The sequence below is a fragment of the Rousettus aegyptiacus genome, unplaced genomic scaffold (genome assembly GCF_014176215.1).
Source record: "Rousettus aegyptiacus isolate mRouAeg1 unplaced genomic scaffold, mRouAeg1.p scaffold_m13_p_13, whole genome shotgun sequence".
In the NCBI taxonomy this organism is placed as follows: domain Eukaryota; kingdom Metazoa; phylum Chordata; class Mammalia; order Chiroptera; family Pteropodidae; genus Rousettus; species Rousettus aegyptiacus.
In genome coordinates, this window is record NW_023416288.1 from 3,108,028 (window position 1) to 3,126,711 (window position 18,684).

Below are 18,684 nucleotides of genomic sequence, written 5' to 3' on the forward strand. Positions count from 1 at the left end.
GAAGAGTGAAATTGGACCCCTATCTTACACCACCTCACAAAAATTACCTTGAAATGAATCAAAGACTTAAACATAAGACATAAAACCATAAAACTTATAAAAGAAAACAGGGGAAAAGCACTTTGATGTTGGTCTTGGCAATGATTTCTTTTTTGTGTATGACATGGAAAGCACATGCAACAAAAGCAAAAGTAAATAAGTGGACTTACATAAAAATAAAAACCTTCTACATAGTAAAAGAAATAGCAGACTGAAAGTGTTGAGAAGAAGGCACCTGGGAGGTATTTGAAATGCCCAGAGGAAGGGGAAATACAGCCAAGTGCAAGCCTAGAGAGAACTGGAGGTGTCTTTCTAGGCTTCTGTCTGGGATTAGATCCTGAAAATGCTTAAAATCAATTTCAGGACAAACTGGTGGAAAAACTAATTGTGTTTACATTCCTTGGTAGTGGGTTCCTTGTGAAGGAATGGGAGATATTTCCCTTCACCATTGAAGGGAGTATAGCCAGGACCTTACAGCACAGAGGTCTTGCTTCTTTGCCTAGGGAGGAGATAAGGTGACTCCCCCAAGTCAGTGCTCACTGAGGCAATGGGATTCAGACTGACAGAGTGAGACAAGCTGCCTGATTGCAGGGAGAAATGGGTTCTATGTGAAACTGGGAGGATGCTGGTGTTGCAGATTCTATACATGCCTTGCTAGTAAACTGAAGAAAGCTGGGCATGAGGTGGGCTGCTTGGGAGCCTTGACCAAGACCCCTGGAAACACCGATTCATCACCTCATGATTTTGCCAAGGGCTTCACCCTGGCCTACATCTCCTGCCAGCATCATCTCTGTTACTGATTTGAAATGTTTCATGGGCATGCAGCTCACATCTTTAAGTATCTTCCTAATCAAAACCCAGAGAAGCATTCAGCTGCTCAGATACTGAGCAGAAGCACTGACACTTTCATCTGGATCTGTGGTATGTTATTAGCACTTTACTCACCCTTTCATTCATTTGCTTCTCTTGCAGAAGAAGCTGCTTGTACAATTTTTTCACCAAGGATGATAAATGAGCTTGGCGTTTCCCACTCTCAGTTTTTGCATGGTCTGTGAATGCACTTGCATTTTCCAATTTTCAGATATAACATGTCCAGATGTGTAGGAGTGAGAAGGTGCAAACATCCCAATGAGCCCAATTTTCCTGCAGAGAATGTTGCAATAACATAAACATGGAGCCCGAATTGTTAAACACACAAGGAAATAGAATAGACAGAGCTTTATCTTTCATTAAAAAATGTCACTATCAGTTTATTCTGTGCATTGCTTTGATCTTAGTTCCCCTTCCATCAGAGGCCTGGTGACAGTGGGAACTGCTGTGGCAGCTAAACATTTTCTATAGCCATGCTTGTCTCTTTGTAGTTTTTAAAACTGATTGTTCCTTGACAAACTGTCCATGTGCCTTCAAAAACACAGACTGCAGTGGTGGATTTGTTAAGATGGTGTGGAATCCCTATTAAAGTTATGCAAATATCCATGAGCTCTGCTATAAAACAACTGGGATCCTGAATGGTCATGATTACTTTCAAGTAAAGGGTTTCCTGTGAACAGCATTTACAGTGATTAATTTGGCTGCTGTGGCATGGGGTATTATTGCTGAAGGACATATATTTTATGTTGCAGGAGTAATACAACTGCTGCTTCTTATGAGAGGAGGAGGAAAAAAGCCATAGGTTTCTTACTGCAAAAAAAAAAAAATTTTTTTTCTGCTGGGATAGTGAGAAATGATTCAGAATCAAGGGTCAGAGGTTTATGTGTGTAATCATGTAGGAGCCTCCCATGCATGCTGAATATAAGCAGTTGAGAGAAAAGATTCCCCCTCCCTGCTCCAGATCCATATGGCCAAGAGGAATATATTCTTTTGGAGACAGATAAAGGGCAGAAGATGTTTGCATAAAACTGAACTGTGGTGAGCCTGGTGAGCCGTGGTGAATTCCTAGTGGTGATATGGTAATAGTGATGGTTGTAAATAGGGACCATCTGTTCTGGAATTATCCTTAGAAACGCAAGCACATTCCCTATCATTCATGTGATTTACTACTTTCTTAGCAGGATCAAGACGAAAAATTTTCGGTTGCTTTTATAGGGATCAAATTAAGCTGATATTAAATCCATTTAGTAATGCTTGGAATGGTTTGAGGCTTTTCCTAATGCTTAGCATGTAAAATAAACATTATGAATACCGATGGGGCCATGATATATTTTCTCGTAAAGTTCTGTGTAACTATGAATTGTACAGGCAGTTTCTTTTATGTAGCAGACATGTGGTGAGATAATAGACTCTCAATGTCAGTGATAGCATTACTAGAGATTAAAAAAGAGGAAGAAGCCTAAATATTAACATTTAAAGATAAAATCTCAGAGATCTTGAGTTTGTACAGGAACTACTACAGCTTCCTTACTTTTTAAAAAAGCATTCGAGTGAGTGGGAGAGGGGAGGAGGAAGGGAGGGAGGGAGGGAGGTAGGGAGAGAGAGAGAGAGAGAGAGAGAGAGAGAGAGAGAGAGAGAAGGAAAGACTTACTAAAACCAACACATACTCAAACCCAATCCATATAGAAAACCAGAAGGTGATTTGTCTTCTCTGTTTTTTTGTCTTTGCTTCAGTTCCCCCTCTGAGCACTTCTGAGCACCTGAAATTTAGGATATTAATTATTTTACTTATAAACTTGGTCCATAATGATATGTTCACCCCAGGGTCAAGTACATAAGAGTTTTGCATAAAACTGGAAGTGCAATGACTGACATTAACAAAACCAAGAAGATAGATATTTAAAGATGCACATGCATTGGAGTGCCCAGGTCAGCTGTCTTAGCCTGCCAACAGATCCCACAAACAAGGTTAGACTTCAGGGAGAACTTCCTGGCTGTGTTGATTGTGGCTGGTTCAATCGATCACCCAGAGGGGTGGTGAAAAGACTCTCCTTGAAATCAATAGAAAATAAAACAGAGAAGGAAAATGAACCACCATATTCCTCAGAGAAGTTTAGACACACTCATCCCTAAGAACTCTGAAATGAACTAGATGACCCTGCTGGCTCAATTTATCTTTCTTACTCTTGTGTCATTACTTCTCTTGCTTGTTTGCTCTAAGCACACTGTCCAATAGAACTTTCTATGGTGTTGGGAATGTTCTATATCTGTACTGGCCAGTGGTAGCCACTAGCTACATGTGGCTATCAATCATTTGAAATGTAGCTAGTGTGGCTAAGGAAATAAATTGTATTTAACTTTAATTTTTAACCAGCACGGGTCTAAATGCTTGACATTAGAATAATGTTTCAACTAAAGACTGAATCAGTAAATGGGAGGATTTTAAAGGACAGTTGATAATGTGGTGTGAAGGCAGGACTATTTGGAGCATGAGGGTGTAATGGTGTGGCTAAGGGGGTTCACTGAGATTAGAATAAAACAAGTGGTACTATGTGAAGGAGAAGGCTCTTGTGAATTTATACCTAAAACTGTCAATCTGTAAAGATCTCTGTGTTCCTAGTGGATGTGAAGCTCTCAGGGCTGTATAATAAAGCATAGGCATAGTTTTATTCTCAGGATTCTCCCGGTCTAATGGGGAAAGATGAACAAGAGTAAAGATTATACTATTGACCTAAACACAAGCAAATATGTATACCAAGAGACTGGAAAAGGATGGATTCCAAAGATTATGTTGGAAAGGCAGTTTGTTTAAAAAGGTGGAATTTATATAAGAAAAGTTCCTGAGAACAAGAAAGCCATGCTCTTTTCTGATTCGGAATTTGACTGGGCCAAGGCAGCAGTTAAAGAAGATGAATCAGGGGAGGGGTGAAAAGGTGGAGGTCTGTGTGGGCTAAAATGAAGAAGGGGTAAGATTAAAAAATTCGAGCCTCACCAAAAGAAATTGTCGACAAGGTAAAGAGACACCCATCAGAATGAGAAAATATATTTGTAAGCAACACCTCCGATAAGGGCCTAATATCCAAAATATACAAAGAACTCATACAAGTCAGTAACTACAAAAGAACAAATGATCCAGTCAAAAAATGGGCAGAGGACCTGAACAGACACTTCTCTCTGGAAGATATACATAGCCAACAAATATATGAAAAGATGTTCAACATTGCCAGCTATTAGGGAAATGCATATCGAAACCAAAATGAGATACCATCTCACATCTGTTAGAATAGCTATAATCAACAGGACAAGTAATAACAAATGTTCGAGAGGATGTGGAGAAAAAGGAACCCTCATACACTGCTGGTGGGACTGCAGATTGGTACAGCCACTATGGAAAACAGTATGGAGGTTCCTTAAAAAACTAAGAAGTGATCTAATATATGATCCGGCAATCCCTCTAATGCATTTCTACCCCAAAGACTTGAAACCTCATATCTGAAAAGATATTTGCATACCAATGTTCATAGCAGCATTATTCACAGTGGCCAGGACATGGAAGCAATTGAAGTGCCCTACGATATATGATTGGCTAAAGAAGCTGTGGTACATATATACCATGGAATATTAAGAAGAGATGAAACAACATGGATGGACCTCGAGATAATCATGCTAAGCGAAATAAGCCAGATAGAAAAAATTGAAAATCACATGATATCACTTTTTTGTGGGATATAAACCTAAAAGCAACAAATACACAGGACAAACAAACAGAGGCTCATGGACATGGACTATTGACTAGTGGTTACCAGAGGGTAGGTGATGGGGGAGGAGGCAGGAGGTAGACAGGGTAAAGGGGGTCAAATATGTGGTGACAGAATTCTAACCATGGGAGGTGAACCCACAGTGTAAATTTATATGTTTTATTGTTAAAGTGTAGAGCTGAAACTTATTGGATTTCGTTAGCCGTATCACCTCAAAAAAATAAATTAAAAAAAAAAAGCTGAGCCTTACTTCACACATGAAGATTGAATGCCCAGCCTGGTATGAGCATCATTTGTGACCACAAAGTATTGGACAGGGGTCCACCCCAGGGGAATGAAAATGAGGACTGGCGAACCGGCTCTACTTAAGCGGAGATAAACAGCAATGCAAAGCAACACAAAGTGCTCAGATAGGCAGAGGCAGGGAACTCCAGAACAATGGCTCCAGAACAGAAGCCACTGTGGATTGGGGCGACCAGGCACAATGGGGGTTGTGCCAGACCTTGAAGAGTTTAACTGGGTGGACAGTGGAGGAGGGAGAAGGGAAAAAAGTTACAGAGGAATTGAAGAATGGCTGGAGGAGTTAGTTGTTCAGAAATTAATGTGGTCGAGGTCTGAAGTGTGTGTTTGAGGACCTTGCGAACTCAGAAGACACAGTTAATGAGGCAGGCTTGGAAAGTACATTTTCTCGATAAATGCGCTGGTGTTAAAACAGCCCAAGGCTGGGAGGCTAAGGGAATAACTGGAGCAGGATGAGGTGTTTCTTAACCCGACAAAGGCTGTTTGGGTTTGAGTCTTCTGCTAAGTCTAGTGCCTAAAAATGTAACTGCTCAGTTCTGACAGCCACTATCTACCTTGGAAAGCAGGGTCTGAAGTTTATTTCTTAAGTGAGTTGCTGCACAGACCAGTGCAGAAATTTCAGATGGGTTTAAGAGATTAAACACAACACCTCCTTTATGCAACTGCTCACAGTAATTGAAAGAAAGATTCTGAAACCATGGTTACCACAGAAAACTAAAATTAAGATCAAAGGTGATGATTTCAATTCAAGGAAATAGAATAAGTTCAAGCTAGACCTCACATTTATGCTTTGTATAGACTATTTGATTATCTTTGGCAAATGAATCTTTTATGAAGCAATCTCAGGACATAGTGTAGAGGTTTAAGCAGCTCTGAAGCTTCATGCAGACCCCCAAATCCTGGATAGCAGGATGGAATCTTGCTAGGCTGAAAGGAAACTAGGTTTGTAACAGGTATGAGGTTTTTAGACATGATTTTCACCCAGATGGCTTATTTTTGTCACTCCTGGTGGGCCTAGTAGAAAAGCTTGGAATCTACTAACAAAAGGTGATTGCCACGAAAAATATTTTCCCAGGAGAATTAAGAATAAATATTATCCTATAGGACTCAGTTCTTCAGGTTGTTTTTTCAAACAGGGATCTCCGTCTCATAACTCATGAGGGTGAAGACTGTTGTAGAATGTCCTAGAATGGGCCACAGAAAGTATACCATGATGCTAATTCTCATTGTGAAAAAGGGGTACTGGCCTGTATGGAATGTTGCCATCAGCTACAAGGAGGAGTTTGGACTCTTCATTCTGAATGAGAAAATAGTTCCATGTATAAATCCCTCATTCTTCACAGAGGAGGGGTACATTACCAATAATGTAAGCTGGGCAGGAGGCCATTCTCACCACTTAGCCTCTTCCCCAGTACTGAGGTAGGGCAGTGTGATAGCTTTCCTATGTTCCTCAATAACTATACCTTCAGTTTTTCAAGAGGTGACCTTTCGTTGGGTCAGAAGCCAAGAGAGGGTCCAGTGGATAAGACTCAACTGTGAGTGGGGTTAGGGGCAGGGGAGAGTTGAGTGGAATTAAAAGAAAGGGTTATCAGAGAGGGAAGTAGCATTGAGGAAGAGCTCTGAATGGAAGGAAGAAAAGACTAAAGTAGAAGAATTCTTGTTCCCTTTGGATAAATCATTGTAATTAGAATTTTAAAATGTACAGATTTAGGTCTTCCTGATATTGCTATTTAAGTAGTCTCTTCATCTTAATATATATATATATATATATATATATATATATATATATATATTTATGAAGTAAAGCACACATTCAGGAAAGTGCATAAAATACAAACACACGATTTAACAAATAACTGTAAAGTGAACACCCGTGTGATTACCAGCCAGGTCAGGAAACAGGACACTGCCAGCATTGTGGAGACTGCATGAGTCCCGTCTTTATCACGTGCCCTTCTCTCCTCCTGGGGTAACACTAGCCTGACTTTTATGGCAATCACTTCCTTGCTTTCCTTTATGGGGTTATCAGCTATGTACACATCTCAAAAATATTCCAAGTCCAATTTTGCTGCTAGGATAATACTGTATGTCTCCTTTTATGCTTTTTTCCTTCACTCAACCTTATGCATTTTTAAGGTTCACTCCCGTTCATGTGGGTAGCTGTTCTTTTATTTCTGTTGCTGTGTAGTATTCATTGTACGAATATACCAGTTCATTCTTTTATTCTATTTGGGAGAGCCACTTGGGTCATTTCCCTTTCCTTTTTGAGATCATAATTTTCTCAGCAGCTATTGGCTCTCTATTAGCAGTGGTCATGCTAAAGAAATGATGATTTAAGTTCTGATGGAGACCTCCTAGATTGTCATGAAGATCAGTCACTAAGAAAGTGTTATTGATCACTTTTCAAGTAAGAGAGCATACGCAACAGACAGAGGGCTCATGGTGCTGCGGACGCTGAGAGAAGCCTGAGCATCCACTGGTGACTCTTGAATTTTCACTGGCTGCCATTTCCTCAGCATTAGAGAAATAATTCTCTGTATTATCAAATAATTATGAAATAATAATTTAAACTTTAATATTTGTGGGCTGTATTAATTCTGCAGACACACTGTACGAATCCTTCATTGTGTGCATTCTCTAAAACAGCTTCCTCTTATGATGATATAATCAGCTAGTAGGTGACAGCAATAAATGTCTTCATGTTATTTCAGGTTTAGCCTTCAAAATGAGAGAACTAAAAGTGGAAAGAACTTCAATATATGTATTCATTTATGCTAGCGTTGACAAAGATGGATGCTTAGCATCAGTGTGGCATCTGTCATAATAATAATGATAATTGCTAATGATTATAACAACTACAGCAACAACATGCTGTCATCCAGATATAAAATGATGCCACTAATCCTGAGTCAGTAGATGAGCCTTTTCCCCCTCCAGGAATGAGAATATATGTGTGTTCATCCATCCTTGCTCTCTCAATTGACTCCAATTAGAAGTCTGACCTTAGGCAAGTTGCCTTTGGTCACATTCACCCTGACTCTAAATTTGAGATGCAGACAGTTCTCCTGGACACACCGAGGTGCATTCCTGTACCATCTGATATGAGATGTGCTATAAGGAAAAAACAGAGCAACAATCCTTAGTTGCCAGTTTATTTTGGCATCTCATTGACAGTAATCATAAAATGTGTCTTAATTAAACACGTAAAGCGATTGGAAAGAAACAACTTCCTTAATTGTTTTCCTGGTGGTGAAATCTTTGATCAAGAATTTCATCTCAAGCTCAGACACATCTGCTGCCTACTTGACATCTTTACTTGAATGTTTTATTAATACCTCCAACCTGCATATGTCCCCAAAGTAGAATGGCCATGTCTGGTTCGCCAGGTACAGGCTCAGTTTACGTTGCCCCAGTAGCACCAATAATGTTTCCTTTTATTTTCAAATGTATGCCAGTCTGGACAATAAATGATGTGCTCACTCTACCCAAAAGGAACTCATGTCTTTCCGTCTCCAATCTCCTTCCATGTCTCCAACTCATTATGCCACTGATGTCCCCTTTCTCAGGTACTGGTACCTTTATCCTTCCTGTGGCTCAAAGCAGAGAGAAGAATGACTCTCTCTCACCGAGACTTGTGGATTCTACTCCTGAAATCTCTCTTCAACCAAGCACTTCTATCTGCTTGCCTCTGCTTCTGCGCACATCGCCATCTCCTGCATGGGTTATCGTATGCAGCCTCCTCACTGGTCTTCTTGTCTCCAGGCTTGCTCCTCTGTAACTTGATTTCTACCCTTTAAACCATGAGTCTGATCATGTCACCTCTGCTTAAATACCTGTAATGACTTTTTATTGCCCTTGGATGAAGTCCATAGTTACAGGTCCATCGTGAGCCTTCTGGTTGCCCCTTTCGGCATTTCTCATATCTTCTTTTACCTCTCAGGCATTCAGGACCTCAGGTGTTAGGAAGCACTGTGCCCACGCTCTCTCTGAGTCACTGTACATACAATTCTTCTAGTCTAGCACACTCCTCCCCTTAGCCTGTCTTGCTTCTTAAGATTTCAGCTTAGTTGTTGCTTCCTCTAAAAGTCTTCTCTGACACTTCTAGACTAGATTCAGCATTCTTTCCAGGTACAGTCTGCATTTTCTCTATAGAAGCACTTATCACAATTTATTCAAATCGATTTCTAATAGACAACATGCTCTGGAGTGGCCAGGAACTATGTTCATCTTGCTCATCATTGCATCCCCAGCACCTGGCTCAGTAGACAGCACATAGCTGATGCTCAGAAAAGATTCACCAACGAAATGACTAACATCCAAATCCAGGGTATCTGAGCCACAGTAGGATGAACTTCCTCTGCATTGTTTGGGTCAGATGCTTCTCTTGCTTTCCAAATAAGCTCTTTAAGCTATTCATATACAGGACATACTATTTATCAGTAATTCAAGATTAAAAGTATTGTTTTTGTGAGAGCACTGGTAATATATTTTAAGAAAGAAGGGTATCAAGAATTAGTAAACACAGTTGACCTTGGATCAAGAGCTTTGGGATTTTTATCAATAGAAAATCTGTCCTACGCCCAGGTCAAGTCCCTCAAAGGCAGATGTGAACAGTCTGCAACATTCACTAATCTGCTCTCCTAAGTGGAAATTGGAAAGAGCTCTTCACATTTTGTTCATTCTCTTTTGAATAAGTACTAAAAAAAGAATCTGAAGGCATATGCACTCTTCTGCCTGTCTCAGGAACCTGACATTTAGGAAAAAGATGTTAAATGATTTATAAACTTCCGGAAACAAACAGGCTGAAAAACTTGCACTTAATTAAAAACAAATTTCTCCCAGCTTTATTGAGATATAATTGACATATAACATTGTATAAGTTTAAAGTGTACAACGTGTCGATTTGGCACCCTTATGTATTGAAATATGATTACCTCACAGTGTTAGTTAATGCCTACATCACATCATATAATTACCATTTCTTTTCTGTGGTGAGAACTTTTAGGATCTATTCTCTTAGCAACTTTCAAGTAACTAATACTGTATTGTTAACTATAGTCACTCTTTTGCACATTAGATCCCCAGAATTTATTCATCTTGTAACTGGAAGTTTATACCCTTTGACCAACATCTCTCCATTTCTCTTACCGACTGGCAACCACAATTACTCTGTGTTACTATGAGTCTGGCTTTTCAGATTCCATGCATAAGTGATAGAATACAATATCTGTCTCTCTCCAAGACTTGCACTTTAGACTCCTTCCTAACCTCCTAGAAAGATGATCCAAGATCTGTGGGTTTTGCATGAGAGGGCATCAAATGACCAAATGAAATAGTGTTTTGTGAGGGATTATCCTAAAATCAAGAGATAGTCCAAATGATAGTAATCTTTTTTGTTGTTATTTACCCGTTTTAAAGAGTCACTGGTCTTAAGATAGCTAAAAATATTGCCTTGATGCGTGTGTAATTACTATAAGTTGGTGGAATCAGCCATTGGTAGAACAAAAAGAATGAATAACTATCTTTCACTCAGAGCTTTGGTCTCGAGTTTCCTTCCTTGCCTTTTCTCTTCCTATTCTAGAGAATTTCCACTATGTTGTGGAAAGAATGCAGGCCACGAAATACTTATTGAGCATCTATTATGCACCAGGGACTGGGCCCTAAGCAGGCCAGTCACAAAGGCATTGGTTCAGATCCCAGCTCTGCCACTTCCTACCTAGGTTATCTTGGGGGATCTAGCCACCTGTGAAATGGGTGGTACTTTTTGAAATGGGAATAATAAATCTTCCATGCTGGAAGTGGGGGTTGGTGGGATCAGCTGGAATAACAAATATGAAATAAGTGATCAATAAATAGTATTATTTGAAATAACCAGGACATTCTGGTTCTTGCAGGAGGTGAGCATAGTTTGCTGTTTTGTGCCTCCTCATCTCTATCAGAGGAGGAGTCTGGATGAAGGTGAGAAGTGTAGGCTGAGAGTCAGACAGCTACTTAAATCAGAGGCACAGTGATTTAAGTAGTGATATTACATCACTTTTTCCTCTCCTACTTGGATGGAGTATAATGCTTGCTAATGAGGTGGAGTTCCAGATCACCTGACAAGAAAAAATACTTCTGTTGATTGCATGAAGGGGCCCAAGAATTATGATTTCCTCTCAAGGGTGCCCATTTGTGATTAAATAACAGTGTGTGCCAGGGTGTTCGGTAAGGACAAACATTCAGAAGACTCAATAATGAGTCTGATTTATACTCTTTGGGTGGGTGGGTGGGGAAAGCACAAACATAAAAAACATGTATATCTACTGAGACTGTTTACATCTTTTGTGTTTCACAGAGGGGAGCCAGGCTTAATCAATTCATTTTCTTCCTTCTGCTTCTTCTTTTGCTTCTTCTACTTCTGCTGCTGCTGCTTCTTCTCTCCCTTTTTCTGCCACTACAATCAGCATCATCTATCCTAATCATTGTCAGCAGTAGCAGCACCATTAACTTTTATTGAGAATTTGTTCTGGTCCAGGTGTTGGGCTAAATAAGCCTTTTACATAACTTTGAGAAACCTGTGTATTCCTTGTTAATCGGGCAGTTTAGAAGAGAGGTTTGAGCTTGAAATAAAAATTGGCTAGTTCAGTTTGTTAGGGCTGCCATAACAAAGTACTATAGGTTGAATGGCTTAAAGAAAAGAAATTTATTGCCTCACAGTTCTGGAGGCTAGAAATCTAGAATCAAGGTGTTGGCAGGGTTAATTCCTTCTGAGGGCTGTGAGGAAGAATTTTTCCTAGGCCTCTTGCTAGTTTCTGGTGGATTGCTAGCAATATTTGGCATTCCTTAGCATCACCAAAGATTCTCCCTGTGTGTGTGTCTATTCGTATTTCCAAAGTTCCCCTTTCGTAAGGACATCAGTGATATGAATTACGTCTTGCTCTATGACTGCATTTTAACCATATCGCCTCTGCAAAGACCCTATATCCAAATCACATCAAATTCTAAGGTATTGGGGGTTTAGGATGCCAATGCATCCTTTTTTGGGGGAGACACAATTCAACCCACAACAGAGTCATAGGAATAAATGAAATTATTAGAAAGAACACATAGAAGGAGGAAAGGACAGAGAAAAGGAGAAGACAATTCCAAAAGGCATGTTTAATGCCTGAGAAGCACTGGGAGTGAAATGAGGCCGCTGGCTCTGGTAGTTAGGAGGGTGAAGGCAGATGCCTGATCTCAGGCCTGGCCCTCAGTGGGTCTTTGCTGGGTGCCCTTTCCTCATTCCTCATTGGTGCTTGAAAAATATTCTGTTCACAACTAAAGGAAAGCAAAGGGAGCTCCTTGCACTAACAAATACTCACCGTTCTAGAAGTGTCAATGGAATTTAATCAATTTGATTTTTTTTTCATTTTGAAAACATTCAGTCTATGGCCATGCTACCCTGAACAAGTCCAATCCCTACTGATCTCGGAAGCTAAGCAGGGTCGGGCCTGGTTAGTACTTAAATGGAAGACCATCTAGGGAAACCAGGTGCTATAGGCATAAAAAATCAAAGCTAAGGGACTGTAAGCAGACAAGGTCCTTATAATCTGTGACATCAACCAAGGGTTGCCTCGCCAAAAAAAAAAAAAAAGAAAAAAGAAAAGATTCAGATGATGTTCAGATAGAACATAATGGATGAACGTCCTAAAAAGATCCTAATGCTCTTCATTTTAGTAGACACTCAAGAGAAAGTGTTCACAGTCACCAAGAGCACATGTATCATTACTGAAAAGAGAATTTTGATATTTGGTTCTCATAATCCACAACTTGCATTTTTATCAAAAACAGCTTTGGAGTCAATGCAATCTCTTTTTTAGTTTAGGAATCTGTAAAGATCCAGAACCATTCGGGATTCTTGGGATAAGCTGTCATAGAAAAATTTCCCCTAACAGAATGAGTTTTATCTTGACTTAATAATTCAAAAGATGTGATGCATCTCTAAACTGTCTATGAGTAACATAGCCCTGAACTAATTGAAACTTAAGTATGAGTGAATCATTATGCTTTGTAGCACATAGCATCAGAACTCTGGGGGAAAAAACTCTCGAAGCAAAACAAATACTCAGAACTTCCAAGTGGTTATGACCCAAATAGCCTAAATGTCAATTAGAAAAAAAATTAGTGAGCTTTTCCTTCCTAATCCTGTTCTTTTTTCTGAAAGCTTGCATGTAGCAACAGCCATGTGATAGGCAGAGCTGTTTCTTCACCAAGGATTGAGGTAATTCCTGCACTGTCAGTCTCATGCAGGCTTTAATTACCCATAAATACACCCATAAATCACAAAACATATCACTGTTTACTGTGCAATGTGATGGAGATACTATGCTGAGTCGCAGAATCACAGAATTCACGCGAGACTAAAGCCCGGGTTTCAGATATAAAGCAAGGTGGCTAAGGGTTAACCTGGTAAATGCTATTCCCCAAAGGGTGAGGAATTCAGTCTAACAACTGTGACTGGGCTGAGAGATGGCTGTGAGCAGAAATGGGGCTTGGAGTCTGCCTTGAAAGTACCACAGGAAAAAAATATGACTCCCCATGTAGGTTTATAGTTCTCCTAAGAGCTGGGAGACGCTGGAGACTGACTGAAGGAAAGGCTTTGTGCTTTGGTGGCTGGAAGCTTTTGTGCAGCCCTATGAATCCTCCCTCAGTGCAACTGCAGCCTGAGCTCTAATGGACTGCAGCTGTTCATCGCTGGAATGAGCAAAACAAGCAGGGGAAGAAGAGGAAGCAACCAAAGACAGAAAGAAAGCTGGTATGGGACCATGGAGGTCAACTCTGGCTATTCATGGTGACTCCAGGTAGGAGAGGACCTCTAAAAGAGTAGCAGGTGACAATTGTCCACATCATCATAGGCAGTCATGATCTGTCATTAACAAGGATTATATATTCATTTGAATCACTTCTCTCCTAAGGAACAGTTATTTTGGAGTCCAAAGTTTTTCCATACCATTCAGCTCTGTACCTTCACATTATGTGTGGGCCTATCTTTTGCAGCTGAATTTGAGGAGTGCCAGAGGGGCCCAAGATAACATCAGTAAAAAATGTCACTGAATGTCCTCTCTTTTGGGTTAAGACTTGAAGAATCTGTGATAATTGGCCCAGTCAGATGCTTCTCTGAACAGTAAACTGAAGTCAGTGTACACAGAAGTGAGGGAAGTGCATGAGGAACAGGCAGAGCTAGACCTTTCTACATGAGCCGTCTGCTGTTCAAGATTGTCACTGGGTCCTGGGTAGAGAGACCAGAACAGATCTGGGAGAGATTCTGAAAGGGATGTGGGAGAGAAAAGGAAGTGCATTGGTTACCTACTGCTGCATACAACAATACCAAAAACCTAGTGGCTTCAGGTAGCACACATTTGTCTAGTACACATTTCTGTGTCTTCTATCTCAGTATCTCTCACAAAACTACATCCAGGTGTTAGCCCAGAGCCGGAGTCTCATCTAAAAGTTTGTCTGGGAAAGGACAAACTTCCAAGCTCAGTGGTTGTTAGCAAAATTCAGTACTCTAAGGACTATTGGACTGAGGGCCAAATGTTCCTATCCAGAGGCCACCTTCAGTTCCTTGGCATGTGAGCATTTCCAACGAAGTGGCTTGCTTCATTAAAGCATGCAAGCCCAGAAGGCTATAGAGAGAGTCTGCTGGCAAGATGGAAGTCACAATTTTACTCACCTTAATCATGAAAGTGACATTTTATTACTACTGTCATATTTAATTGGTTAGAAACACATCCCAGGTCCTACCCGCACTCAAGGAGAGGGTATTATAAAAGGGAAGAATACCAAAAGTTGAGGGTAACTGGGCCACTTAGAGGCTATTACAGGAAGAAAAAGGGATAGCAGACATCTATTGTTTTTATTCTGCTTTCTATGCATTCATCTTTCTTCTGTTAATTCTACCTAGAATTTTTTTGAGGGACAGTTCTCTCCAGCATTTCCAAAATGACTCTGGAAGTCCCACAGCTTCAGATGTGGACCTGAGACTCAAGCCTGACCACTCAGAATATCACATGTCTGGGGACTGGCTAAGAACTGGAAGCACAACTCAACAAGAGCTAATGGGAAACCATGAAACTTCCTCAGGAATCCTGCAAAGATATGCCCCATTTTTCAGACTAATTAGAAATTAGAGAGAACGTAGAGCCTGGAACTGCTGCCTCCATTTACTATGATGTAAACCCTAGGGCTGAAAGTAACAGAACAGAAGGAGAACCAAGAAGAGATACTGAGGCCCGCTGCTATTGTTGAACAAGACTTGGATCCAGTTATACCTGAAGTAAATTATTCCTAACGTGCTCTATCCAGTTTGGATCAAGTTTTCTATGATCTGCAACTGAGAGATTCCTGACACAGAGAAAGAAATTTGACACATTTTAGTATCATAAACATCCTATATCTCATCTGAAGGTAACATTTGAATCCTCCACAGTATTATTTAGAGTTGACAAATTATTTTACCTACATTGATAAATATTTTACCTAAAATATTTAGCCCATAGTGAATTGTCTTAACACGAGCTACACAAGGTTCGAGATAAAAGCAGTGGCATTGATTGCATAATTGTCACTTTCCTATCATGTTTGACTTTGTGGTATTTTTAGCAGTCCAGAGAAACAAAAGGGTCCCAAAATACATACATATCCTGAAAAGGAATTTATAGCTTCTCTCAAGTAAATATATGGCTAATATACTTTATTTCTTTTAAAATCAAGATAGGCTACAGCACAATGCCTTTATTGACATGCACGATGTCCTTTGTAGATTCTAAAATTCTCTTTCTCCCTTTCCAACCCTCACTCCAGAAATGAAGGGCCATATGCTAACATTTCCAGTTACCTCAACTTGCACCAGAGTCTTTTGTTGGTTTTTCCTGAGCTCTAAGTTGGCTCGAAGGCTGAATGTGTGAATATGCTGGGTGGGATGTGGAGGCGCACACACCAATTGGTTATGTGATGGAGACATTAGCAAGAAACAAACAGATTTGTAGTTTAATAAGCCATGAGTATTACACCAATGTTTGGGTTGCTGTTATTTTTATGATTTAGTCAACTGGTACTTAAAATATAATCTCTGAATATAGTTCACTTATTTTCCTAAACATGTTGGAGATAACAGTTATAATGCAACCATCAAAGGCATTACAATGTTTTTCAAATAATAATGTCAGTTTTATTTAATAAGCATATATTGAGTGCCTATGCTGAGTACTCTACAAAGTGCTGGTAAATAATTTTTCAATGATGTTGCAAATCATAGGATAATAAGATTCTGTGGTTAAGCCTGACATTAGTTTATTAATGGCACTTTGAAGAATATTTGATTGGTGGATATAGAGTGATACCTAAACTATGTAAATGACAGGCACACAGTTCATATAATATAAGAGGGACAAAGGTAGGGGATGTTTCCTAGACAAGTTCATTCATCAATAAAGATTGATTTTGCCCTTATTATATCTTAGACCCCAGGACTATTGCATATAGCTGGGTAGTTTGTGCACTGCACAAAGGCATCTAGCCGAGGGGTCATGCCAGAGCTGAAACCAAGTCTTCTTTCTATTTTCCAGCCCTTTGCTCTGGGTGGAAGTGGACCCATCATGGGATGGGGAAGTTCTAATTTGCCAATAGGCTGGCCGTCCTTCTATTAAGCTCAGTAGGGTGGAAGGAGTGACCATGGTAGAAAGGAGTGGTTATAGAGATGAATACATATGATTCCTGCTCCTTAAGACTGTAATTTTAGTGCACGGTTAGATATGCAAACTGGAGATCATGATCCAATATAAGAAAGGCTAACAGTGATTGGCAAACATGGCTGTGGCCTTGGAATCAGAAGTTGAGGAATGTGGTCCACAAATATTTTTCCTTCTATTTGAATGGGACAGAATTTTTGAAATTGGTACTTTATGGTTTCCATAGGCTTATATGTGGTGTAAATGGAACAAAGGAATTGGTGATAAATTTTACTTGGGAAACGAAGAAGGAGAAGATGTTAAATTAGTGGTACGTTTGATCTGGATTTTGAAGGATGGACTAGAAATTGGTAAAAGCAGAAGAAAGACACCCTAAACGGGGAAAATAACAAGTACAAAGAGTAGCAAGTGAAAACACTTGATCTATTCTAGGAATAGTAAATAGTTGCTATGGCTTGAACTCGCAATGTGTGAGAGAGAGGGGAGTACTAGTAGGGCAGAGGCTGGAGTGGGACTAGGTTAAAAAGGGGCTTCTAGTACCAGCTGTAGAGTTTGAACAGCACCCTTTAGTCACGAGGAGTTATCCCAGATTTTAAAACTGGGAGTAACATATTTAAGGATGATCCAGCAATGTAGATGAGGATGGGTTAGAAAGAGGGGGGTTGGGAGCTGGAGGACAGTATACCCCTTAAATCCAGATAAGCGATGACCAGGAGAATCTTGGCATTGGCACTGGGGATGGAAAGGATATGACACACATATGAGATAGTTCAGAGGTATAGTCTACAGTAGGGGTCCCCAAACCCCAGACCGTGGACTAGTACCAGTCTGTGGCCTGTTAGGAACTGGGTCTCACAGCAGGAGGTGAGTGGCAGGTGAGCAAGCAAAGCTTCATCTATATTTGCAGCTGCTCCCCAGCGCTAGCATCACCGCTTCAGCTCCACCTCAGATTATCAGGCATCAGATTTTCATAGGAGCACTAGTCCCTGGTGCAAAAAGGGTTGGGGACTGCTGGTCTACAGCCTCTAGTCTGCTATTAGATGGTGGTAAAGGGTGTGGTAGGGGAGAAGGGTTAATGACGATTTTTGTATAACAGTGTCAAAAATTTACTACTACAACTCAAATTGTGAAAACAACCCCCTAGCTTTTTTATTGTCTACTCCCTAATCGTCTTTGATAGCTCTCAACCTAGTGGTAAGAGAGAAAAACATAAACTAAAGAAAACCTCACTGCTGAATAAAGAAACCTCTCTTCCAAGTTAAAACAGTTCCTCTCAGGTTAACTCTACCTCTGCTGCTTACACTCAAACATTCAGGGTATTTACTCTTTATCTTAGTCTCCAACCTCCCCTCATATGGGTGTAGAGGACATTTTCTATGTCCTCATGGTGATGGGAATGGGCATTTCTGTGAAGGCCCTAGCTAGACCTGGCTGGTCCTGGGCCTGAGTGCTTTGTCCCTACAGTATGCCTGATCATGTTTGGTCCTTGGGGTCACCTGCTGCTTGCATTCATCATATCAGCCACATCCTTCCAGTTCAAAGTCCTCACTCTCTGTGGCCTCTTTGTCCAGATCGCAAGGTTCTGTTGTACCGGTGTTCTTAGAACCCGTCCAGTCCTCTCTGGGATAGAAGGAACTTCTGAGATGCCTTTGGGAAACTGGAAACATATCCTTAGGCCCATCTACCTGAACACCTCCCTCAGCTATTTCTAACCCACGGCTCAGGTGCCAGATGAATGTAGATTTCTTTATAAGAAGTGTATCATGACACTACCAGGGAAAGCCAGGCCAAGGCCCGATCTACTCGGAGGCCTCCAGAAACTTATCTGGAGTTTCTATTGCACTCTGCCTCCTGTATCCTCCTTGATTTTGGTTCCAGAGTTAAGGGTGTGTATAAGAACTATAGCATCTCAACTCCTACCCCTTTCTTTGAGTCCTCTTTCCCACACTATCTCTCTAGCTATAAAGGAAAGGAAGTAGATCACTGCGGAACACTTAAAGAGGTTTTTG

General features: G+C 40.4%; 1 protein-coding gene and 1 pseudogene across 6 annotated transcripts in view; one reads left to right on the top strand and one right to left on the bottom strand.

Annotated features, from left to right (window-relative positions):
• The window catches only part of LHFPL3 (LHFPL tetraspan subfamily member 3), a 490,487-nt gene that overhangs the window by 83,864 nt on the left and 387,939 nt on the right, over nucleotides 1-18,684 (bottom strand). Inside the window, exons 3-4 of one of the 6 annotated variants that reach the window (XM_016145908.2) lie at nucleotides 2,577-2,669; nucleotides 206-1,182 (exon numbers count right to left, since the gene is read on the bottom strand). The exons of 4 other annotated variants lie outside the window; for them this stretch is intronic. In XM_016145908.2, coding sequence (XP_016001394.1) covers nucleotides 1,073-1,182; nucleotides 2,577-2,669 — 203 coding nt within the window. In that variant the 3' untranslated portion in view covers nucleotides 206-1,072. Of the gene's footprint in view, nucleotides 1-205; nucleotides 1,183-2,576; nucleotides 2,670-18,684 lie in introns of those variants that run through there. One more of the 6 variants, XM_036231068.1, reaches the window with a different exon arrangement.
• Nucleotides 12,370-12,488, top strand: LOC118611183 (annotated as a pseudogene).